General features: G+C 50.5%; 11 protein-coding genes and 1 non-coding gene across 13 annotated transcripts; 4 read left to right on the top strand and 8 right to left on the bottom strand.

Moving 5' to 3' along the window:
• The first annotated feature begins 888 nt into the window (after window positions 1-888).
• On the top strand, window positions 889-983 carry TrAtP1_001812. The gene has a single exon. It is a non-coding gene; the product is annotated as a tRNA-Phe (tRNA).
• Window positions 984-1,578: 595 nt separating this feature from the next.
• TrAtP1_001811 (uncharacterized protein) lies at window positions 1,579-2,250 on the bottom strand (the record flags this gene model as incomplete). The annotated part of the gene is made up of 2 exons (XM_014085797.2): window positions 1,579-2,002; window positions 2,144-2,250. The coding sequence occupies 2 exons, from the start codon at window positions 2,248-2,250 to the stop codon at window positions 1,579-1,581; spliced, it is 531 nt and encodes a 176-aa protein (XP_013941272.2).
• An 869-nt stretch (window positions 2,251-3,119) lies between these two features.
• On the bottom strand, window positions 3,120-3,635 carry TrAtP1_001810 (uncharacterized protein; the record flags this gene model as incomplete). The annotated part of the gene is made up of 1 exon (XM_066111172.1): window positions 3,120-3,635. The coding sequence occupies one exon, from the start codon at window positions 3,633-3,635 to the stop codon at window positions 3,120-3,122; it is 516 nt and encodes a 171-aa protein (XP_065967245.1).
• A 22-nt stretch (window positions 3,636-3,657) lies between these two features.
• TrAtP1_001809 (uncharacterized protein) lies at window positions 3,658-3,996 on the top strand (the record flags this gene model as incomplete). Its single annotated transcript, XM_066111171.1, has 1 exon — window positions 3,658-3,996. The coding sequence occupies one exon, from the start codon at window positions 3,658-3,660 to the stop codon at window positions 3,994-3,996; it is 339 nt and encodes a 112-aa protein (XP_065967244.1).
• A 131-nt stretch (window positions 3,997-4,127) lies between these two features.
• TrAtP1_001808 (uncharacterized protein) lies at window positions 4,128-4,361 on the bottom strand (the record flags this gene model as incomplete). Its single annotated transcript, XM_014085798.2, has 1 exon — window positions 4,128-4,361. One exon carries the CDS (start codon window positions 4,359-4,361, stop codon window positions 4,128-4,130), a length of 234 nt encoding a protein of 77 aa, XP_013941273.2.
• Window positions 4,362-6,052: 1,691 nt separating this feature from the next.
• TrAtP1_001807 (uncharacterized protein) lies at window positions 6,053-6,736 on the bottom strand (the record flags this gene model as incomplete). The annotated part of the gene is made up of 1 exon (XM_066111170.1): window positions 6,053-6,736. One exon carries the CDS (start codon window positions 6,734-6,736, stop codon window positions 6,053-6,055), a length of 684 nt encoding a protein of 227 aa, XP_065967243.1.
• Window positions 6,737-6,842: 106 nt separating this feature from the next.
• Window positions 6,843-8,472, bottom strand: TrAtP1_001806 (uncharacterized protein; the record flags this gene model as incomplete). The annotated part of the gene is made up of 3 exons (XM_066111169.1): window positions 6,843-7,404; window positions 7,482-8,238; window positions 8,310-8,472. The coding sequence occupies 3 exons, from the start codon at window positions 8,470-8,472 to the stop codon at window positions 6,843-6,845; spliced, it is 1,482 nt and encodes a 493-aa protein (XP_065967242.1).
• Window positions 8,473-11,213: 2,741 nt separating this feature from the next.
• TrAtP1_001805 (uncharacterized protein) lies at window positions 11,214-12,628 on the top strand. The gene is made up of 3 exons (XM_014085800.2): window positions 11,214-11,634; window positions 11,716-12,006; window positions 12,101-12,628. The coding sequence occupies exons 1-3, from the start codon at window positions 11,386-11,388 to the stop codon at window positions 12,371-12,373; spliced, it is 813 nt and encodes a 270-aa protein (XP_013941275.1). The 5' UTR covers window positions 11,214-11,385; the 3' UTR covers window positions 12,374-12,628.
• Window positions 12,629-13,173: 545 nt separating this feature from the next.
• Window positions 13,174-14,075, bottom strand: TrAtP1_001804 (60S ribosomal protein eL37; the record flags this gene model as incomplete). The annotated part of the gene is made up of 4 exons (XM_014085802.2): window positions 13,174-13,325; window positions 13,445-13,516; window positions 13,783-13,845; window positions 14,072-14,075. The coding sequence occupies 4 exons, from the start codon at window positions 14,073-14,075 to the stop codon at window positions 13,174-13,176; spliced, it is 291 nt and encodes a 96-aa protein (XP_013941277.1).
• Window positions 14,076-14,504: 429 nt separating this feature from the next.
• Window positions 14,505-18,074, bottom strand: TrAtP1_001803 (uncharacterized protein). 2 transcript variants are annotated; one of them, XM_014085803.2, is made up of 4 exons: window positions 17,536-18,074; window positions 17,064-17,357; window positions 16,080-16,977; window positions 14,505-15,986 (listed from the first exon to the last, which is right to left on the bottom strand). In XM_014085803.2, exons 1-4 carry the CDS (start codon window positions 17,785-17,787, stop codon window positions 15,481-15,483), a joined length of 1,950 nt encoding a protein of 649 aa, XP_013941278.2. In that variant the 5' UTR covers window positions 17,788-18,074; the 3' UTR covers window positions 14,505-15,480. The 2 variants fall into 2 exon arrangements, with proteins under 2 accessions (XP_013941278.2, XP_065967241.1); XM_066111168.1 differs by having other exon boundaries at window positions 17,064-18,074.
• A 33-nt stretch (window positions 18,075-18,107) lies between these two features.
• TrAtP1_001802 (uncharacterized protein) lies at window positions 18,108-18,425 on the top strand (the record flags this gene model as incomplete). The annotated part of the gene is made up of 1 exon (XM_014085804.2): window positions 18,108-18,425. The coding sequence occupies one exon, from the start codon at window positions 18,108-18,110 to the stop codon at window positions 18,423-18,425; it is 318 nt and encodes a 105-aa protein (XP_013941279.2).
• Window positions 18,426-19,702: 1,277 nt separating this feature from the next.
• On the bottom strand, window positions 19,703-21,875 carry TrAtP1_001801 (uncharacterized protein). Its single transcript, XM_014085805.2, has 3 exons — window positions 21,522-21,875; window positions 21,151-21,425; window positions 19,703-21,069 (listed from the first exon to the last, which is right to left on the bottom strand). Exons 1-3 carry the CDS (start codon window positions 21,717-21,719, stop codon window positions 20,733-20,735), a joined length of 810 nt encoding a protein of 269 aa, XP_013941280.1. The 5' UTR covers window positions 21,720-21,875; the 3' UTR covers window positions 19,703-20,732.
• Between the last annotated feature and the right edge of the window lie 1,769 nt (window positions 21,876-23,644).

Raw genomic sequence — 23,644 nt, 5'->3', positions numbered from 1 at the left:
CATTCCAGAGTCACCTATACAGAGTATATCAGAACCTGAAAAGCATACGAGGACATGCATGCCCGTACTCTCATGCTCCCTCTCTGGCTTGTTGAGCAGCTCCCTCTCATTCGTTCTGCAACGGCGCATTGCAGGGATCTGGTGCTGCTCTAAAACGCCGCTTTTGACCCTGGAGCCTAGGTAGTTTAATACAGAGGACTAACGCCGTAGGTATTACAGACAACTCCGCATTCTGTGCGCCCGCGCAACTTCTATTCTCGCCTTTGCCTTGTCCATTGAATTAGGTATGCTGACAGGCTCTCGGTACAAGGCCGTTTCTTGTCCGTATGCACGAATGTCGATCCCCCTCGTCCCCTCTAAAGAGGATTGACGTCTAGGCCTAGTGTTGCTTTTCCTCGCCTAGTCGCAAGCGAGTACAGAAGGTTCTCGGACCTAAGAGAGGAGCAGAGTTTCGGGGTCTTGATCCCTGCAGATCCTGTGCCGTAAGAGGGAGCGTGTGACGGACACAAGACCAATTCTGCCGTCGTACCTGTGCCTGGAAGCCCCTGTCCTGTAAGACGACTCGGTGTGTTTCGCGCAAACGAGTTGATCCCATGGCGATTAGCTGAGGTCCCTTCTTGAGTGTCAAGTTGGTAATAGTGTTTTTTCTAAGCTTGCTTTAGCTTTCTCAGACGTGAATGCTATTGCAACCTCGCCGAAACCCAGCACGTCGTTGAATTGGTTTCCTTGGGTTTCATTTTCGGTTTCTGGATCAAATACTTGGGCCTGCCACAACTTCTTGGACTCTCGATGGAACATCCCAAACTATCGCTGAACTGGGCACGACTGAATTGAATTGCTCCACTCAAGCAATATGAGGCGATTAGCCTTTGCCAGAATCCACATTCAGCGGCCTTAGCTCAGCTGGGAGAGCGTCAGACTGAAGTTGCAACTTCAATCATCAAATTATCTGAAGGTCGTGTGTTCAAGCCACACAGGCCGCAGTTTGTTTTTTTGTGTCCTCTGGCTTCTCTTAGGCATGAGCCTGAGATGACGCTGCCAATGTCTGCGGAGTCGCCGGCGCAGAGGATCCTCATCGGTGTGTATGTGCATAGATGTGGCGGGCATTTGGGCGTGGGAGGAGCGTAATCGATTTTTTGAGGGTGGCGTCGACAATATGATTGTATGGTGGCTCCTATATTGGCGAGAGCAGTTAGTTGGCTGCAATAATCAAGCGGCATCGGGCGTAAAAATACTCTTTGCTCAAGCAGATCAATTAGCCTTGTCGATCTGATTTTTGAGCATTCCTGCACATATTTGATGGGGAGGACGTGGATCAGAAGCGATGACGATGTTATCTAACAATTGAAGAGTAGAGAGTCGAGGGTATGTAGGTGTAGGTAGTAAAAAGACCACGGGCAGGTGGTCAAAATTGGGGAGTTGGTAATGTACATCAGCGTTCCTTCCTTCCTTGGCTTTAATCTGTTTGTTTTGCCTGACGAGATGTCTGTATTTACAAGGTATGTCATATATGCAAATTTCTCCTTGTCTTGTGATTCGCTTCTCATGCATCGAAATGTATCCTGGCATCTCTGAGAATCACCGGCTGTTGAACAAGCCTCCAAACGAAGCGGCTCCTCCTCCTCCGCTCTCATGTCGTTTCGCCTCGTTGCGTATCCAATCAATTAGAAACTGCCTATCCGCCAGCTTCCTGGCATCCATGACTTTTGTACCAGCCCGCGCCTCGCCGGCATCAAAGCTCAGCAGCGTCGGCGTGGACGTTATGGAATACCGCGAAGCCAGCGGGATGGGCGTGGACATCATCTCGGGAGTGTCAAACTGCATCGGCGCAAAGAGCACGCCGCCTTCTTGTTCGCCAACGCCGGAAGAGACCAGGCCGCGGAGAAGTGGCTCAATGGTGCGGCAGGACGGACACCAGGCCGTGCTCCACAGCGTGAGGAGGGGAATCCCGAGAGAGGTTGAGAGGGAAAGTTGAGAGTTGAATGAGGCTGGCGTGCGGATGCTTTTTTTAAGCAAGTGATTGTTAGCAAAGTGGTCTTTTCATATATTTTTTGAGAACACATGCAGATGCTCGGGAGGGATTTGATGAGAAACGGGGCGATATCTTTTGTGTCCAGATAAATGCTTGGCTGAGAGAACCTACGAGTCAAAGACTTGGTTTTTCGCCAGGCTGGCGGCAGATGCGCTGAAAAGGCGTCTCTGTGTCAGGGCAAATGGAGGCTTAACAACGGCCGTCAGGATAGAATGCATCTTGGACGACGATTCAGGATGTAGCGATGGCAAGAAGACAGCTTATGGAGGTTGGTTGTCTGAATTTGTCTGTTTCTTGGTGAGGCTAGCCTTGCCAAAGTGCATGAACCGCGAAGCAGTCGTCCCCGCTTTTATTCGGCATCAGTTGTTACCTCTACCATGATTTGCTGTTACTTGGGATGTAACTGAGAACGATCCTAGATGGAGTGTATCTTGGTTGAAGTGGCTGATTTGAATTTTGCACGACCATGTGCATAGGAAAAGGTTATCCAACACCCCAGTTCTATAAATAGTAGGTGCTACGTATAGGTGGGCTACAGCCGCTATTACTGCTACAGCCGCTACTACTGCTACTACTGCTACTGCTACTGTTGTTTAATACTGCAATTCTCAAGTATGTTTATAATTTGAGGGATTCAAATAATACCTGGATTCATATATATCGTTGAACCATGTCCAAGGTGTTGGGCAACAAGTCAAAGACACTAAACTCGTGCAAGAAATGCTTTCAACAACCACAAGGTGCGGTTAGACCAGGAATCAATTTCAAATCTGTTGAGGGACACCTGCCCCGACGTCCCCAAGGAAGGAGGGACGAGGAGAGCCTCCATTCTTATAGCAGCCTTAGACCCCGTATCATAACAAAGCAAACTTTTCGATCCCCATCGTAGCCCACGACGTAAGATGTCGGCTCTCATCCTATGCGACCCCATGCTTGACGCACGACAAAATCAATCCAAACTTTTATACATCCTCTTGGTAATCAAAACTTTTCAAGAATCCCACCATTCCGTCGCATCGGCAGCCCCCGTTGTCTCCATCAATCAGCTTGACCCTTCCCAATTCGATCCTGTCCAATCCCATGCTTTCTATCTCCTTTTATGACAGCGGAAAGAGCAGGTGTCGTTGATATTATGGACACGCACACTCAGCTCCGCCTCGGCACAAAAGGAGAGGCATGTCTTGTCCAGTCGTCGGGATGCCTCCAGCGCAGCCACCAGGTCCGGAAACCATGCGGTCGCTTCCAGCCGCGTCTTGGTCGAGTCTTGTTGGACTTGAAACAACTCGAGAGGCGCAATAGCTGCCAGAAGCGAGCGCACCGCCGCAATCGTTTCGCCCTCCGTAGCCGAGTACTCTCCCATGCGAACGTGACGAGGAGTCGGGGTCAAGTTCTTTCTGATTGAGCGCCTCAGCTTTTCGTCTGTTGTCTGGACGGAGGGCCCGAAAAATACCGCGACTTGGTGGGAGACTCGTGTTGTCTGCGGTGCTTCGGCGGGACGGGCTGCGGAGGACAGGATGGCAGCAACCTCGTGGCCGCAGACCTTTTTGCGCTGGCCTGCTGGGATCGAATGCCCGTTGAACTTGGAACATTCGTCCTTGGCCATGTCGAGGCTGCCATAGCCCAGGATGGCCACCCTGCCGGGCTTGGGCCAGGAAACGGCCACGCTCCTGCAGGTTGAGCCAACGATTTGCGGCCTTCTGACATATGGCGGATTTGCCTTTGCTGCTTCGGCTGCTGCTCTGACTGCTGCTACGGCTGCTGCTTCAGCTGCTACAATGGCTGCTGCTTCCCTTACTGCTCTAGCTGCTGCTCCATATGTTGCTATGGCTGCTGCTCCATATGCTGGTACGGCTGCTGGTACGGCTGCTGGTACGGCTGCTGCTCCGACTGCTGCTCCGGTTGCTGCTCCGACTGCTGCCCCATTGGTCTCGATTAGGGGCGCAACTTGGGGGCTTGTGTCCTGAGATTGCGCAGGAGGCGTATCAATCTTTCACGGTACATTGTTAGTATAAACTTCTCATCTAAAGTTGCAGTAATCAACCTTACCTCTGGTAGGGTCAACTCTTGACGTTCCTGCAACCACGCCACGAACTCGTCATGGACGAAAAGACATGCCTGTCCACTCGGGCAATGTCCTTGCAGGAGGAAGGGACAATTCAGCGTATTCGTCGCCGAGTCCCGGCTTTGGTTCTCGTCGGACACGTCCCCCGGAGGTGTGGGGGGAGGTGTAGGGGGGAGGTGCCGGTCCAGCCTCCGGCTCTGGGGATGAAGATGTGGCCTCGTCCCCACTGGACGAGGGCGAGGGCAGAGGAGGAGGAGGAGGAGGCATGGTGGGAGGGGGGATTCGAAGTACAAGTTTCTGACTTTGCTACACGATATCTACCTGTGTATATACGATACCTGTAGGAAGCAAAAAGGCTCGAGACTCAATACTTCGAATCGATGGTGAGGGAAAAAAAAAGGGCAGAAGAACGGGAAGAATCGCTTCATTATATACCTGATTTCTTCTATCGCCAACCCCCCCTTTGGATACTCACTCCCCTAAACTTTTGATCAAGTGGGAAAACGCCTCCAACTGATTATTCCCAGCCAAAGTTATAATATCGGAGACCTTGAGTCACCTGTGGGTTTTCCAGACAAGTATCTCCTGCACCAAGTTTTGCCCTTTGGGATACAAGTTTAACGTTTGTGACGTTGAGCCTGGCACAATATTTCGACACTATTCGGCGCCCTGTTTGAGCGAATTATACAAATATAGTATTTCGTGGGCCAAGTTTGCCTTTGGGATTCAAGCTGGCGTTCGTTATGTTGAGCCTGGCACAATACTTCGACACTATGCGGCGCCCTGTTTGAGCGAATTATACAAATATAGTATTTCGTGGGCCAAGTTTGCCTTTGGGACTTAAGCTGGCGTTTGTAATGTTGAGCCGGCACAATATTCCAACACTATACGGCGCCTTGTTTGAGCGAATTTTACAAATACAGTATTTCGTGGGCCAAGTTTGCCTTTGGGACTTGAGCTGGCGTTTGTAATGTTGAGTTTGGCATAATATGTTGACACTATACGGCGCCCTGTTTGAGCGAATTTGACGTGATTCGGACAAATAGTTGGGGGACACTTGTCCTGACATCCCCAGGGAAGGAATGATAGACCACCATATCTATACAAGTAGCTATAGATTCCGTATCACAGAAAAGAACAAGCCTTTTGACCCCTCCCTTGCGCGTCCCTACGGTCGATATCGTGGAGATTGCGCACTAGATCTGCTTCCTCCTAGACAACCATTGCATAAGCCATGATACAAATAGTATTTCGTGGACCAAGTTTTGCCTTTGGGATACAAGTTTGGCGTTCGTTATGTTGAGCTCGGCACAACATTTCGACACTATGCGGCGCCCTATTTGAGCGAATTATATGTGATTTAGACAAATCCAGTATTTCGTGAGTCAAGTTTGCCTTTGGGATTCAAGCCGGCGTTCGTCATGTTGAGCTTGATATAGTAGTTTGAGAGTTTGCGGCGTCTGCCACAGTACGGAGTCATCGCCACTTGGATAAATCATATTGGAGCCTATCTTCGCGAAATAGGTCTTTGCAGCGAACCTTAATCTCAGAGAGATAGTCTGGGAAACTATACGCGGTAAAGAGTAATGACTAGGTAGCAGCTGTGCATAGATAAAGAGTACATCATAGTATTCGAATAGTTATATACCTATATATACTTCAAATGTATGTTGGTGTACATCATCCGCTCGCACCTCCTTGCTCAATACCAAGTTGCAAAACCAAAAATAGACAAGCTAAAGGGTATTTGTTGATTGATATCAAAGTTTCCTCCCAACGAATGCGCCGTACGCTTTATGCCTTTTACACTGTCCAGCAGCAGCCGATGCGCAAGATGTTTCCCAAAAAAGAAAGAGAAAATAGAAGCAAGGAAGGAAAGGAAGAGAGAATGAAAGAGATAAGGAGAAAAACGCCAAGAGATGCTAATTGCAAGGAGAAGCAGATGTAGATGGAGTATGCTAGAATCTTTCCATAAGGTTCATCCTCGCGGTCCACATGCGAGCCCGCTTACCAAAGATGTACATGGGAATCGCCATCAGGCAAAAGATGAGCTGGATGATGCCTAGCCAGATGTAAACGTTTCTCGAGCCATCGTCGGCAAGCCACTGCGAAATGAATAGACTGAAAACCAAGCCGTGGAAGATGTTTTTGGAAAAGTTGAGCGTGACCAGCGCTTCACCGGCGTACTGGCGGTAGCTATCGACGCAAAAGGTAATGGATGTAGTGGAGCCGAGAGAGCAGCCAAAGGACGTGATGCCGAAGAAGATTGTCGGGACGATCCAGCTATCCTTTTCTTGCGCCGACCACCCAAAGCCCATGAGGCCAATACAGGTCGTCAGCAAGATGGGCGCGGCCATGACGAGGCGAAACTCGGGCTCGTACATGCCTCCATTGCGGCGCGCCATGGCTCTCACAACGATGTCACTGATTTTGCCCGCCACGCCGGTCCCAAGGATGCCGCCAACAAAAGGAGACACGTAGACGAGGCCGGCTTGAAGAGCCGTAAAGTTGTATCCGCTTGGATTTCTGTAGATGACGGCCAAGTTTTCCGAGATTACAATTAGCCAACCGATGGAGCACGCGTAGATGGCTGCAGACCAAAGGACCGCGGGATAGGCAAAGAGGATAAAGGGCCTGACCATGACCTTGAACCAATTGTCATTGTTGAGCCGGCCATGATACGGCTTGAGCTGCTGGATAAAGGTTTGGGCAGGCTTGTGTCGTAGGTTGTGCGTGTAAGCTTTGATTTTAGGGGGGGGATTTGAGTTTCCACGAGGGGAAGCGGTCGCGATCGAGATTGGGTGCTGTTGAGTAATACTCAGTAATGACCATGCTCTCGGCTGTGCTACGAGCAGGAGATGCCGCAGTCATACTTCGGCCACGGTCAGGAGCGAGACTCGGTCGTGGAGAGGTTATCGGTGGAGCCTGGCCAAGATTCTTCTCCAGGTCACCGCCCTCTTCTTTGTGATCAAAAGACGGGCCGGCAAATCCAACCTGAGGACTCTCGGGCCGTGGGGACTTTTGAGCATCATCCAACGGGTCTTGCCGCTCTACATCTGGTGAAAACCCGACGTGGACGCGGATGCTTCTGCGGCGTTCGATAACTCCTGGAGATTGCGAAGGTTCCGGCGATTTACCCCTAGGGCTGGTTACTTCTGCAGATCTATGGCCTGGGCGGGAGGATAGTCGTCGAAGGAAGCTCGGTCGCTTGGATACATGCATATGTCGAGTTGGCGTTCTATCCCAGAAACTCTCTGGGACGAAGAGAAACACCAGTACGAATCCTAATCCCACCAACATTGCAACAATACTAGAGAGTAAGGATGACCGGTTAATATACACATGACGAGTTTGAAGGAGAGCGAAAAGAAGGCCAGTTGAACGTACAAGAAAACCCAGCGCCAGCCAAAGCGGCCAATAATGGCGGCACTGATCAACGGGACAAGATTCTTGCCTCCCAAAAGCAAAAGCGTGTAGATGCCGATGCGATATGCTCGCTCGTGCAGGAAAAAGATTTCGGCAATGGTGGCGGATGGCAGACACTCTACCGGCGAAACGGCAATGCCCTGAATCACTCTGGCGGCTATGAGAGAGGAAAAGCTAGAGGCATATCCGGCCCAAATGCTGGTAGCGATGAGCAGAATCATGCCGGTGAGGTAGACTGGCCGCTTTCCAAAGAGGATGGCCGTGGGAGACGCAATGACAGAACCCACGCCCAAGCCCATCATGTAGAGGCCCGTGGTCAGCGGAACCCGCTCGACCGAGACGTTGAAGTCGTGGGCAACGTTGGTAAAGCCTGCAGCGATGACGGGCGTCATACCGCCTCCAATCATGCAGTAGTAGCCCAAGAACAGAAGAGCACAATCGCGCCGCCAGGTGGGCCAATTCAGAGGATCGTTGGCCGAGTCTTCTGGCTGCGGATCCAGTATGATCTTACCATCGTCTGTCTTCTTCTTGCTCGGGGCCTCAACCACTGGCTTCTCAAGGCCAGAAGACGGCGAATGCGGCAACGGCCGAGTGCCGCCAGGGGTCATGGGGGTCTCGACGGGAAACCCGGCCGGGATAGAGGAGTGAGAGGTACGAGCATGGACATTGCGCAGTCCGAGCGGCTCGTTGCGATCACTAGCAAGCAGCAAGACGGAGCCTGTAGAGAGACGGTTGTTAGAAAGAGTTTGCCACAAGGCAGACCAGCACCGGACAGTCATTTGCTCTTACCCGGCACCTCGACAGTCTCCCTGTCGTTTAACATGCCCATGGACCATTTTGAAAGCCCAGACTTTTCGAGCTCGGAATCGGAGCTGCCTCTGAAGAGACGGCCAAGGCGTAGCCGGCCCCGCTGTGGCCTTTCGTCCGAGGCCGTTGTGGGAGACGTGGACATCTTGTCCTGCCTTGCACGATGATGGCAGAATGGCTAGGAGTAAAGATGGTGGATGGATGGAAGCCAAAGAAGATGAGGGTAGTATTGATATGTTTTCCAAGAAAGGTAAAGAAGCCGAGGCGGGTTCTTTGAATAGCTGAGAATGTCCTTTAGGGAGGAATGAGTTGCTGAATCAATAGGAATGGCTCAATTGTCTCACTAGCAGACGGATACGAGTCAAACAGCTTGGTCTGGCCAGCAGGGGGGAGGGAGAAGAATCAAAGCAAGATTCTAGAGCGAGATGGCCTCAGAGGAGCAGGTGTTGAAGACCGAGGCCCTTTGCTCTCCCGGGGTTTGATTCCGCCAGGTCCGGATGCCGCTGAGACGAGAGCCAGAGAGAAGAGAGAATATTGATACTGACAAGCAAAAAGAGGCGAGGTTGAAGATGGGAGGGGACGGAGGTGATGGGATGGAGGACAGGAGGGAGGAGGGAGGAAAATATACATGGACAGACAAGAGCAGATGGCAGGAGGAGGAGTGAAGCTGGCGCGTGCTTGCTCCATCATGGCCATTTCCAACACGGCCGTTATCAGAAGACCAAAACCCCCCCAAGATCTTGAAATTTAGCGCGAGATCTTGCCAGGGTTGGGCGACTACTCTATACTGTACTATATTACGGCCCACCCATCCCTCAGCAAACAATGAAGAGGCGGTCCGGGATCATGCACAAGGGAGCCTTGGTATGTCGCATCTCTGCGTATAGGCGGTAAAAGAAGAAGAAAACCAGCAGACGCCAAATGAGCAGCAACTTGACTCGTGTCGTTTCTTCTTCTCTTTTGCCAGAGACAAGCACAGATGCTACAAGGCACTACAAGGCACCAACACCATACAAGGATCATCTGCTGATTGTCTGCCTTCTGGCCACCGCACCGGCACATCTTTTGATATCTGACACGGCGCCCACGGCTCCAGCAAGTCGCAGCGCCGTTGCGTCAAAACGTGCCCGCCAGGCGAGTCAGGTGAGGCCTTTGCGATGCTGCACATGTCGCCGCACATGTCGCCGTGCATCGCTTGGCTCAGCGCTGCGAGGCCCTAAGCGCAGCGATCCCCCGCTGGCGACGAGGCCTGGACGCGCTATGACGACAGGCGGGTGCAGGGTCCAGCGCAGGCTGGGTGCAGGCTGAGCGCAAAACTGCCGATTTTTGCAGCGGGCAGGGTTCAGTGTGGAGGTGGTTGGGATGCGCGGCTGACGCGGGCGACGCAGCAACTAGGAAATGGCCCAAGTAGCTTAAGCCCAGTGTCATCTCTCGGTTGGCCACACAGGCGGAGTTTGCGGGATTCTGTTGGAAACAATGGCTGTTGCCACCAGCCAGACCGAGAATGCGACATGGGGCTGAGGTAATCGTTTGGTCTGCTGGTGTGCGATCAAGGTGCACGGCGGGTCTCGGTCGACGGCGCGATGCATGCAGGGAGGCTACAGGCGTCTTTTCTTCAGATTTTGGGGATTTTAAATGAACAAAATGTCTGTGGGATGTGTAAGGGTCGTGTCTAAGCTTATACAATGGGACGACATGCAGACACTGCTACCAAAAGTCTGCGGCTGTAGCACGTAGCATTTGCTTGCAACCCATCCTCAAATGTCATCTGGCAGGTCATGGTAGGAAACAAAACAAAGGCATCAACAACTATTTTTTTCTTCTCCTCAAAATTGCAGTCTTTTTCATCGTGATACAGACATTTATCATTGTTTAAGCTCCAAATCCCTCGCCTGCGTAGTCTTGCAGCGAGAAACCCCCACTCCGGGCTATTGAACCTCAGCCGCATGAAAGAGGAGACAATCTAGCTTTGAACGGTAGACTACTACCAAGGTACTTATTATAGTAGAGCCAAGATGAATACTACTAGTAATTACGATGAGGCAAAATACAAGCAATGCAGATTTCCAAGAGGCAGCACACCGCCATCTACCGTTATTCCTCTAGAGTGACATTGCATGGCCTTGTTCGCTCGATATTACACCTTGCTTCTATCTAGCTATACATGAACCAAAATCTGTATGTACTATCAATAGTTGGACGAGTGGCAAGGTCTAGACATCACTAACTGGCCAAATCGTATCCCCTTTGAATACTTTTACCATCAGACCAGACAAAGGGTCACAGCCCGCTTTGGTTGGCTGCTTGTTAAATCGCATCATTTCATCTCCTCTGATGGCCTTGTATTGATTTATATACAGAAAAATCAGGGCAGCACGTTAAATATTACATGTAAACAGCTGCTCAATTGAAGCCACCAATCCTTGGACTCATCTCGTACGAGATTTTTTCGTCCTCTTTTTCCGATTGCAATGTTCTGTGTTTTTATATCAGAGAGAATTCTCCGCCAGAGCAGACTTTGTTGCATGAGGCATGTTGAAGCTTTGCTTGCTCCTTCGCTCTTGAATGCCTCATGTATGGACCAAGTAAATCTCACCAAGGGATATATCCAAACCATGTCCTTGCATATCTCGGCAATAATTTACCCAAGTTCATTACTCAATGTCTGGGACACTATACACTAAACGGTATAATCAGAGTTCAAGGTGCTCAAAATGATTACTTTCGCATCTATACGAATAATTCGCGAGCCTTGTTACGCCGTCGTCTCATCTTATTGATGATTTCTTACCGTGCGAGTATGCTCAAGTTTGTATTCACACAGTCCCCGCCCCCTCCGTTCAGCCTCGTTTTTGTGTGATTTTCACTAACCTGGATGAAGAAACACTGATCGCGATGCTTGCATGTTTATTTGAGTTTGATTAGTCCCTGGTCTCTCTTCACGCGTCTAGGCAGACTACACCTTCAAGAAAAGCATCTTATAATAACGCCAAGCTCGCCATCACTCCTTTCAATATTTACCAGTCAAACGTCAAATCCAGCACGACCACATCTCACAATGTCAAACAAGATTCCGCCTCTTTTGGAGCAGCATCTCGCGCTACCCAGAGAGGCATCCCTCACCATCTTGGCAAATACCCTCGGGGCATCATCAAATTGGCTTGTTCTACGCTACCTTTACTCAATACTATTACAGCCGGGAAGAGGAGCGGATGCCGGCCTGGGTGAGGCAGAGGCCGGTCCCGGGGTTGTTTTTCTGAGCTTCATGAGAGACTTGGCTTTTTGGAGAGAGGGTGCAAGTAGAATGGTAAGTCTTTTCTTCCTCTTCGTTCTTCTTCAGCCCGCTGCTCTCAATTTTAAATGTCTACTAATAACTCTTTCACATCAGGGCTTGGACTTGGACACCCTGAGCAGAGCCGGCAGATTCAGCTTTGTGGATGGCCTGACAGGCTTGCTCTCGGGGGGTCGGGGCTCGGAGTCTACGGCAGACAGAGGAAGAGTCCTCTTGAGTGGGAAGCCAGACGACGTGAGGAGGACCTTGGAGGCAGCAATCGCCGACGTGAGATCAAGCGGCCCCAAGATCTTAATCATCGACCAGCTGGATGAGCTGCTGGCGATATTTGGAGACGAGGATGTGACTGGGCCGGCTTTGGAGGGAATGCTATTGTCTTTGAGAGAGGTGAGTTTTTTTTCCGCACAAACTATATCGACAATCGTGTCTCTCCTTTTTCCGCGAACAAAAGTGACATAAAAGCTAACTTGTTCACAACCAGCGTGTTCACGCAACTGTCCTTTCCTTTTCCGTGGATGACGCTCTTCTACGCAGCCAGGGGACGACACTCGAGCGCTCTCACGCGGCGCTGGTGCTCGCCCAAGCACATGCCGCAGACGTGATTCTCAGCCTTCGAATGCTGGACACGGGCGTGGCCAAGGATGTGAGCGGCGTGGTGAGAGTCACTGAACGCGACAGGGCAGAGGCGGGTGCCGAGTATCTGTACCATGTTGGGGCAGATGGAAACGTCAAGGTTTTCGAGAGGGGTGCTTAGAACTAGGCATGTATGATGAGCGAATTTATTTTAGTTTTTTTGGGTATTGGTACGTTTGAAGGCAGAGCGACTATGTTTTTAATTTGGGCGTGGCATAATCATACGCTGGTTACGAGCTGGATTTGGGGATCATCTGCTCGCAAAAGCAAGAAAGCGATGGGAGATTTGATCCCTTAAAAACAAATTACGGGATATCACAAGGTTGGGAAACAAAATTTGTTGAAGAATCAAGATGCCATTTCACGACTTTGTTTTCGTTGGCTCCGGTGCGAAAATTGAAAAAAAAAAAAGCAATTGGGGTTCCCGTTTTATTTTTGAAAACAAACACCATTTGTCCCTTTGCTCCCAAGCCTCTCCTTGTCCTTTGATCAATCGCCCAAAATGTACATCATCCGCCCTCAAGCACTCCCCCTTTTCATCTTCAAATCCCCCATGTTGACCAGAAGAGAAGAGAGAGAGAGAGATGGGGAAAAAAGAGAAGACTGCAAAAGAAATTGAGCCGCAGGAATGTCGCTCATCACTTGATTTTTCCATGGTAGTTGCAAAAAATAAGATAAGAGGAGAAACATTTGATGCAAAAAAAGAATTTCGCCAGGATTTCATTAACCTCATGGACGGATTATTTTTTTAGTCTTCTAGTTTTTTGGTTTGTTTCCCCTCCCCTCTCTCTCTCTCTCTCTCTTCCCCCCTACTCCTCTTTTCTACCCCCTTGCGTTTATGCATAGTTCCGGTTATAGCGACGAAAAGAAAAACAAACAGTGGTAGGTAAAGAGAGAGCAGTCCCAAACGCTTCGGGTCGCTTAAGCCTCGGCCTCAGTCTTCTTGCCGAGTCTGGCGTTCTTTTGGGTGCCAGTCTGGAAGCCGTTCTTGAATCGTCGGGAAACGTCCTTGAGGTAGCGGGTGCGGCCAGTGCCGACGGTCCTTCTCCGCTTGGCCTTCTCGCTCCAGTTGTCTGTGTGAAGAGATGGTTAGATGACATTTTCTCAACGGTACACCGACATGGAAAACATAAAGTTCTTCTCCATTGATCGAAACGTGGGTGAAATCCAGACAAGGGGGAAGTCAACATACACTTTCGCATCTTAGCGGCGGGGTATCCGCAAGAGGAGCACTCGTGCTTCTGGACGTGCAGCGAACGGCGACCTAATATCCATCCATAATCAGTATGACTGGTCAATCATTCAGAGATCCGTTCCAGTCCAATCCGCCGTCTAATCGCAATTGCCGTTCGTCTAATCGATCTGTCGATATGAGACTCGTTCCTCATAGTCCAGTAACCGTTTCGTCATTCCTCCTTTTTTCCAACAGGTAGTCTCGATCGATCCTGTATAGACGGCGGCGATTGCGATTGCGAAGAGGCATCATGGAGGGCCCGTATCCCGGATGGAGTGAAGAATAAAAAGACTAACCGCATCGTCGGCAGAGAGTGTGCGTCTTGTTGTGACGCTTACCAAAGCTGGAGGTACCCTTCGCTACACGCAGAAACAGCAGTCAGCCTTGCAATTCTCGAGAAAATCCTCATCCCCATCTCGACACAGTCTCGACAAAAAATCCCATCATTGCGTTTCCTCTATATGTATTCTTCTCGCGTAGCCTCTTCTTTCGGCAGAAGAGGCTACGAATAGTCGGGGATTTTTCTTCGTAATAATGGGATTCTTCGGAGACTGGCGACTGGGAATAACTGGGAGCAAAACGTACTCATCTTGGCGGTCGGTTGTGCTTAGGCGTGAAGTTGGATGACGATTTCACGAAATTGTTTAATTTGGGGGGAGAGCAACGCCTTTTTCGCGGTGGAGTGTCGAATTGCCAGCCCTAATTTTTTGCGTGTGCTGGCGCCCGTCTAAACCACGTGACGATACCCTCTCGACTCTACACGTGATGTCCTTTTGGCTTATCAGAAGTTCTGGCTGAGTCAGCGGGGTTGTGTTTTGCCGCCAATATCCACCACCAACATCCACCACCAACATCCACTCGTCCAAATCGTGTTAGCCGATCTTGGAGATCTTGGAGAGCCCAACAATCTCCAACATGAGCGATGATGCACCATGTAAGTCGACGCTGCTAATTTTTTAAACGTCTTCAGCAGCTATTCTACATGATAATTCCCGATATTCAGCATCCTTTCCCAAGATGACCATGTCAATGAATCTTTTACACTATCATAAACTATCATAATGTCAAGATAACGACTGGCTGAGCAGGAAAAGTGACTAATATACAATATAGATAACCAGGCTCGCTATAGAAAAAAGCAATCATTCCTCTAGTCTCCTCATCAACATCATATGAAAAAAAAGCTCTCGTCCATGGCTATGAAATCGATATCATCTAGGAATCAACACGACTCCGCGGTTAGGTATCTTCGTTGCCAAAAGTTTAATCTCGTGAAAGAAAACGTCCAAAGGAAAGGGGAAAAAAAATCAGAAGCAACAAAGTCGAGACTCCCTTTTAACTCCGTCCTTGCCCAACCCAGGTCATAAAAACACTATGTGTGAAAAATATCCCAAAATCCCAAAACATCAAGCGCGAGAGAAAGAGAGGGAAGGAAGGATGGTATACATCAAAAACAATTCCCAGATCCAGCATTTGCTCCCTTTCTTCAACGCCGTTACATCCAGCTAAAGTCCCCCATCTTTTTTAATGCTTTCGCACACATCGTTCACGACCATTCCTTTGGTCCGATAATCTCGCCGGGAGATACGTGCCTGGAAATTGCAGTCCCTACATAGTCCATGGTATTCACAGCTCCATCGTTACCCCACCAACTGGGGCTGTTCATGTTGGTCAAGTACAGCGTGAAGAATATCAACAGTGTGGATATGATGAGGCCGCAGTCCAGCGCTGCCGAGGTGATGTAGTTGTACTGCAGCCACCAGCCAGTGTATCTCCTTCGGATGAAATAGTTGAAGACGATGCCACAGATACCCCAGCAGAGGTAGATGTTGACAGTCGCAGGGGGAAGCAAGCCAACGCCTCCAAAGATGACTGGAGCGCTAACATAGCGCCAGAAAGATCTGGGCCAGCGACGCGCCAAAAGCCAAGTGGCAATGGGCGCAATGGCACCAACAAGCCAGAACCACTGCAGGGAAGAATAGAGAGCTCCGTGGCTAAAGATTCGGGCAGGGCCAATGGCGCCCCAGATGATTGAAGCGGTGTAAAAGACACGGCCACCTGGGCAGGTGTAACTGTTCTCTTGATCCACGGCGCAGACGTTGGGGATATGGCCAAGGGCCCAGTTCATGACGACGACCTGGACGATTGCAGACCACACAGAGGCGATGAGCTGCGAGGTGAACATGACACGGGGGGGGCACTTTCATGTAATGTCCGAGCTTCAGATCTTGAGCAAAGTACAAGGCCTGAGCCATGGAAACATAGCCATAATTCTTGAACATCATCATGGCAAGGGGCCGGCCAGGCACCATATAACCAATGATGAACTCGGTAAGAACGTTGAGGCCGAGCTGGATGTTGGTGATGGCTTGAACGATGCCGATGGGGATAATCCATATTATCGGAAGCAGGAGGCAGACAACGAAAGCCCAGGCCGGAAAGCCAGTGTCCCAACCAGCAACTACGCCAAAGGAGATGGCAACCATGACGACGAACAAGACTATATGACGACGACAATCTTTTGATTAGCATTATAATTCACACAAATGGCAAGGCGGCGCAGGTGGTGATCTGAATGATGTGTAATACGTACCAGCATACCACCATTCTTCAGCATCTCGGTATTTCTTCATCAGGCGCATATGAACGTCGTCCTCCTGATGACGAGCCATCTTGAACTGCTTCCAGATCTCTTTGCCATGGTAAAGAGCGACGTGGATGAGCACGGCGGCAACGGCGGCAAACGACAGTCCATAGGCGAGGGCAAATTGCGTCGACAAAAAGAGAGGAGAGTACTCCTTGTATGCTGTCTCGTTAAAGTTCAGGTCGCTTCCAAGGATTCGCGAAACGTTGTAAATCTGGCCCAGGTTGTCGTACGACTCGGATGACTGAACGGGGAAATAATCAGAATACCAGGTACCGCTGAAGTGGATTCCCATGGAGATGACGACGAAGAAGACGATGATGCCACCGAGCACGTTGGCAATGGCGTGGAAAGGGGGGATCAGGGGCGAGCCCAAAAAGCCGCTGTATACAGACCAGTCGAACGAGGTGGGCATGAGGCCATATCCGTGAGCGGGACCAAAGATCTTTTGGACAACGACGCTGTTGGGCGCAACCCAGCAAATCCAAGCAAAAGAAGACAGGCCCTTGAAGATCCAACCGGGGAACCAGTACCAGATAAAGGCACCGAAGCCTACAATGAGGAACAGCTTGTAGCGGCCGATGGACCAGCCGTTGGTCTTTGTCGGGTCAGATGGCGAGTGGTCGTGCAAGCTGTAGAAGAGGGCGACGTTGACCAAGTCGGCGGGCCAGATCATGGCGGCAGGCCAGACCAGGAAGCGACGAGCCAGGCCAGCCAGGCCATATCCAGTGCACAGCGTGGTGATGCCAAACAGAAGCTGGAATGCCCAGCCAAAGTCCTGCTTGTACCACAGACGCTGGGCCAGGAGGACATCGGTGGCATACAATACACCACCACCATAGGCAGCCTATGAAGGAGAGAAGTTAGGAAATCAGTTGTTGGATGGATACCATCAAATCGCTGTTTGATCTGATGGTCAGTGGAAATACTCACGTTGGACATGGCCACGATGACAACATGCTCCTTGTGGTTGAATTTGCCAGGGCGCAGATTGAACTTGATGCCAAAGAGATTCCATTCCCTGTCCGGCATGACCAAGTCCCAGCCGCGACCGATGGGATAGGCAATCAGCTGAATGACGTAGGTGGTGATGGCGATGCTGGGATTGCGAAGGGAGAAGAGCATGTTGACTCCAGAGCCGACAGTACAGAGAATCAGGCCGATGACCCAGGCGCGAATGGTGTTTGCGGGGACATCGACGTCGTAGTTTCGGACAACGGCTCGCACCTATAAGAGAGAAGGGAACCATGGATCAGTTTTACACAGCAGCAAATTACATACACGCAGCCATGTTTTACTTGAGCTTGCTCTATTCACATATCGATACAACAAGAGTATAAGAAGAGGAAGAAGAAGACAAGAAGAGGGAGAAGAAGACAAGAAGAGGAACAAGACAAGATCATACCTCAGGGTAGGGGCTGTTGTCTTCCATCAGGGCGTGCTCAATCTCGAAGCCCTTCTCGGCATTGCCCGTGGCGATGGCAGCGTCGACATCGTTGAGGTCGTCAATGGGCAGGTTGGGGTCGAGCTTGTGAGCCTTTTCAAACTGCTGGAGATGCTGGAGATGCTGCAAGCCGGGCGTGTCAGTCTCCAGCGGGCCGGGAATCGGGGTGATCTCCTCCGGCTCATGGCGCCGGCGGAAGATGGACGGCAACATTGTCGACTTGAGTGAGAAGTTGGTGGTGGTGGTGGTTGTCGCCTGTGTCTTATGGACTTTTTTCCCTGCCGCCCTGGTCGTCGTCGCTATAAGCAGAGCAGGCCACCGTCGCCCCGTCTGGTCGTCGACAGATGGAACGAGTCGAGTCGGAACCGGGCGAGGTCTGTCTGTGTGACTCGCTCACTCACACTCCTTGTCGCTCTTGCTTTCTCTCTCTCTCGGTGAGGCAGGATTACAGAGGTGGGAGGAAGAGAGTGAGTGAGTGCGACGACCTCAGCACAGGCAGATGTTCGCCAGGACGCTAACAACGAGCAAACCCCATGGGCTGCGCATCCAGCAGCGACGCCCTGCCAATCCTGGATGGCCTCGTTCTAGCGGCTGCTGCAACAGGACCAGCCGACCCAGGCCAAGCAGCCAAGCGGCCAAGCCAAAGTGCCTCCCCCCAGGTCCGCGGCTCCATCTTGATGGAAATCCCCGCCAAATCACGGCCAGTGTGGCGCTCGAGCCCAGACCGAGACGAGAGACGAGACGGCGCGGCACAGTGCGCGGCTAGCAGCGCCGGTCCCTTGCTGGTTCCTGTCATCCACCATGTGCCAGACACGCTGTGCGGGAAAGGCTCTCCAGGGCGTGAGGCGTGAGGCTTGTGCTGTGGGCAAATCAGCGTCGAGGCGTGGTGCAGAGGGTGCCAATCCAGCGATAACCTGCTCGTGTGGAAGACAGACCTTCCTAAAGCAGCATAGAGCGAGCGTTGCAGGACAGTCTGAGCAACCGACGGGAGCACGGCGTGCGACAATCCTGTGAGACCCAGAAAAAGGTTCATGTTCTTTCGCGCACAAGCAGAAGGCACTTGTCGGCCAAAGCTGACCTGGTCGGCGCGACTGTATCGCCCAGATTTACTTTACTTGTCTTCACACATCCAAGTATTGCAGATGCTGTGATTATAGAAATCTCACCTACTCAGGCTGATTTGCTGCGGCGGACACCATACAACCTCAACCTCCGAGGCACCTTGCAATACGACCGGTACGAAAGCACGACCTAAACTGCTAGCATGTGCCTTTTTTTTCTTTTTCCTCCCCCCTTGCCGTGCCTAGCTGCGAGGCGCAAAATAGTCTGTTTTGTCGGCCAGCCAATGATGGACAAGCCAAGAGGGGATCCCTTTCTTAGCTCAACGCGCTTCCCAAGGATTGCCCAGGCAGGGTCAGGATAGAAGAGGCACCTTCTGCAGCCAAAGAGGCCGTCTGTCCTTATCTCTTGCGCCCCCCGCATGGCGTATTTCCAACTTGTAATCGCGAAGCCCAGCTGAATCGATAACAGCCGTGCACGTTGAATCCGATCTCGGGACGGACGTTTTTGTGTTAATCTTGTTGGAGCAAGAAGATGCGCGCACTAGGGCCGTGGCAGAGATTCTGAGAGACGCTGTTTCGTTCAATTCTCCGCCAGAGTGCTCTTGCGTGTGAGTGAGAGCGCCTTCTGGGCAGCCACTTTTGTGTGCGTACGGTATGCAGACCAGCAGGCGGCACGGTATCATCGCTCTTCTCGCATGTACTATCGCCTTGCTCTCTCTCGTCTCACCAACCACGAAAAGCAGGGCGACGTGCCGTTTCACCCCAGCCACGCACCTTGCTGGACACGCATTCATTCGTGCAGTCGCTACAGCAGAGAGTGATGGCGTTTGCCAAGCAAAGCCCGATGCCCTGGACACTGGCCAGAGGTCTAGCCGCTTCTACTTGTGCATACTCTTTGACTAGGTCCTCCGAAGCCCTCCAGTGATGCAGGCAGTTGATGTTACGGCTAAGCCCATCATATCCTGAGCGTGCTGGATACAGTATCATCAACCAGCGATGCTGTCTTCTCAGCAGCCACAGTATATGATTTAAGCTGCTGACTGCTCACTGCCCTTTTTGCGTGTGCGTGTTTCCTGTGCTCCGCTCCGCCACCCGACAGTGTGGAACTTTTGACTCGGACCGGCCAAGGCAACAGAAGTTCCCAATGCATGTCTCTTCCCGGCGCCGTCCATTCTCTTCTTACATAAATGGGCGGGCTACGGCAACGCCCCCAAAAGAAAAAAAAAGAAGCTTGGTTCCAGGGCACTTTTGTGTGTCTTTCGGCGAAAAGCTGCCTGAACTCTGAACTTTTTTGCCTTTTGCCTTTTTGGCTTTGCTTTTTTGAACGTTTGTTACAAAGCTCCATCTATCTCACACGGCTTCTGAACGGCAGCAATTCTTTTTAGTTTGCCACATAGCATTGTGTTTCTATTTGCCAGCCAGCGAACCGGGTTCCCGTTTTCTTACTTATGTTGATTGACTGGTTGATTGGTTTAAATCTCTCCAACACCAATGAGGCCATGCTGTAGGCTGTTCCACCGAAAACTCATTCTGTTGCGACCAATGATTGATCAACCAATGAAAAGAATAATGCAATGAGGCTGAATGCGCTTCCAACACTCTCCAAGCCTTCTTCATCTAGTATACCGTTTCCTACATCGCCGTGCCTAGTGTTGTTGGAACAAGAATCTCGCCATTGAAGTCTAGGAAAACTGGGTGCACCCTGACCTCTACAAGTCGAAAAGCTTTCCTATTTCCTCTCCTCTGCGAATAGCTTTTCGGTATCAATCCAGTACAATAAGATTGCATGATGGAGAGCTGCAATGCCACTACAGATAGGCCGAATGGTACAATATGCCAGCTTAGGTTTCACGCTGATTATAGCCAATTGTAGACAATGGTAGAATCCCGAGGCTGAGGCTCTGCTCTCTTGTCTGGCGATACTACCTCGTAGGTATAAGAGGCATCATTTGTCTTCTCTTTCCGTGAATATATTGGGTATTAAAACTTTCGGCTTCAAATACAAGCAGCTGCCTCAAGCAACACTGAGACGCAAATAAGAAGACAAGGCAGGAAAAGAAGAATAAGAAGCTCCCTGATAAGACAACCCAAAAACCCCTACAGCGGGTTCAAATCGGCGACATGTCCCATCGAGGCGTTCCAGCGCGTGGCCCTGCCATGCGTAACCTCGTACCACTCTTCAGATGCGAGAACTCCTCTCGTGTACTCTTGCACTCTCTCCGTCAGCAGATCTTGACGCTTCACCTCCATCAATCTTGCTACCATTACCGTGGCATGTGCGTCCGCAATCGTAGGTCGCTTGCCAAAGATCCAGCGCTGTCCCTGGTTCTCCTCGTCAAGAGTCTTGTCCAGCTCTTGTATGAACATGCGAGCCTTGTCCTCGACGTCTTTAATACCGCTAGGAGTAAATACTGTGTTGTGACGCAAGTCGTGGCTAAAAGCGAAGATGACTGTTAACACTGCAGCCATGTATGCAGACAATCAAGTCGACTTCCTGAAACCAGTAAAGACTTACAAGACGCTTTTAATCTCCAGTGCCCTTCGATGAGGCTCAGCCAAGTCCTTTTGCTCTAGTAACTCAGCAGCCCGGTTTGGAATTCCGTGCTTCTTTTCGTCGGACCCTATTGTCAGCGTCTTGGCATGAAAGCTGTACAGTTTGTCCATGAGGCTCTGGATCGTTTCTCGATGCTCCTCGGGAATGAGTTCTGGCTGTTTCTGACACAGCCATTTGGAGATGTCATAGCTTTCTGCAAGTGGCGACGCGAATGCAGCCGATGTCAGTGCGGGAACCTGTCCAATGTCAGTATGACGATGCCTCTACATCCCTCTCTCAAGGGAGGTTTCTGAGAAGCATATTCGGTCACTGGTAAGATAACATGGACTAACCTGGCCTTTCGAGTTGACCAAGGTGAGATATTCTTCTGAAAAGTTCTCCTCTCGATGCAGATTCACCAGCTTGATCTCAACGTTTGGCGCCGTCTCCGGATCCAGTCTTCTGCCTATGACCAAGGCAAACCGCACCATGAGCGAATACAGCGAAAAGGGGAAATAGTGAAGAGTATAAACATCATTCTCGGCCGCCATCTTGTCTTGTAGCACCGAGCTGTCGCTGAAATAACTTTGCTGATGAGTGCCACAAAGGTTGAGTGAGATTCGGCAGTTGGTTGTTGCACCAGCAAAGGCTACTCGAGCCGGATTGAGTTGCGAAGTGGCGTCTGCTCTCAACGGTTGCCAATCGACGATCCAGCGCTTTTATATCATGGAATGAACGGGTCGATGCCGGCGGATGCCTCTGATCTAGAGTTGAGTCAATCCCGGCACGTGTGGAGCTCCGGCCTTCGCCGTCGCGCTCAAGATCGGATGCTTAGCTGCCGCTCCCTGCTCCCTCGGCTGCGCCTCGCTACGCCTCACTCTCACCGAGAGTTTTGGACCGCAGACGTCTTGGGTGTCCATGACGAAATACGCCTTTTGAGGGGAGCTTCTTTAGATCTGGAGCAATTGCATCATACGATTTCTCGGTTTGCGGGAGCCACTTGGGCGGTTTCGCGACTCTTCCTTTCTCCACCAGCTGTTCCTCGTTAATCAGCTCGCAATTACGCGTTCAGACAGACGACACAGTCGCCAGTCAAGGTACAATTTGGCATCTTCAGAACAGCTGTGAAACAACAAATAAACAAAAAAAGGCCTTGGGAGCTGCCAGGGAGTGCATCAATAAATTCCCGAGGCGAGCACAAATTGCCCAGCATTTCAGCTTAGAGCTTCAACACACTTTGAGACAATGTCTTTCCAACCCGAATCATTCAGGCGCACTTTACACGGCCACGAAAAGCAGGGTTAGTAGCCTGATCGCGGTCTACCCACCTGTAGGCTGTTGTTGTAAGGGTTTCCCCAGTGGCCGATCAGCGATCTGCAGGCCATGATAGCATTGGTCCCACCTATCGTGTTTGTTGAGTAGGGATCAGCAATGCTGCCTCGATAATTCTCGCAGCTTCAGCCCCATTAATTCGTCAAGGTTGTCAATAGTTTAATACCTAGACATTGCGTTTTAGCTTTGTGACCATCATTAGGATACCGGTTTGTGCATGCTCGTACCTTGTTTTGACTCGAGCTAGAGATATCTCATCCAGTAAAGTAATTGTCAATTAGACAGCGTTGGCAGATGAGACACTTGTAATAAAGACATTGGGAAAAGAGATTGGTAATAAGATGAAAGGAACGTAGCACATTTGAAGAAGAGCGTATCGCGTCGGCACATTCTCAAAGAATAAGAAATAAATCGCTCGTGTTGTGAAGACGGCTGCTTCGATATCAAACAGTATCAACGAATTCATTAATATGAGACATTGCGGATCTCACACCAACGTTATTTTCAAGGAAATATTGAGCTTTATACTGCTAGATTTCACCCACTTTTCTGAGACAAATATCGAGAAACCCGCAGATCTTTTAGATGAGCACGTGGGGCAACAATTGAGTCGATCAAGTTGTGACGCATGAAACATTGTTCATGATAATCACTCGATTTGTATCTGTTGATTTCTCGAGGGCCGTGTTCTTGTAGTAGTTGGTTTTATGTTTCAAATACTCTCTTAGATGCGATAGTGGTAAGATGTAGTGGCCGAAGTTGTCTTGACAGTGTAAACGAAGCTAGAATAACAATTAGTTCAAGAAAGCGTCGTCTTTGTGAAAACAGAGGGAGGAAGACAAAAGTAGTCTGCAGTATAAGCTGTGATAATCAATGTCTGGGAAATGTCTGAGAAATGTCTGAGAAACCTCATGCCGCAGTAGGTAACCATCATGTGCTTTACTGTGATTCAACAGAGAGAGGGTTGTCCATCGGAAGCAGTGGCCTTTGAGTAGATCTAGCTGCCGTAGGAATTTTCTAGAAGGACCCACGAAGATGCTTGACCTGATTAGCGACGTAGCGCAGATCCGAGGAAGCAAACATGGGCGATGCCGCAGAAAGAAGCAGTGATCTGTTGAAAGCAGCATGGTGTAGAGGATAGTGA

This window comes from Trichoderma atroviride, chromosome 1 (genome assembly GCF_020647795.1).
Source record: "Trichoderma atroviride chromosome 1, complete sequence".
In the NCBI taxonomy this organism is placed as follows: domain Eukaryota; kingdom Fungi; phylum Ascomycota; class Sordariomycetes; order Hypocreales; family Hypocreaceae; genus Trichoderma; species Trichoderma atroviride.
The sequence above is the reverse complement of the archived record's forward strand: the minus strand, read 5'-3'. Positions and strand labels throughout refer to the sequence as shown.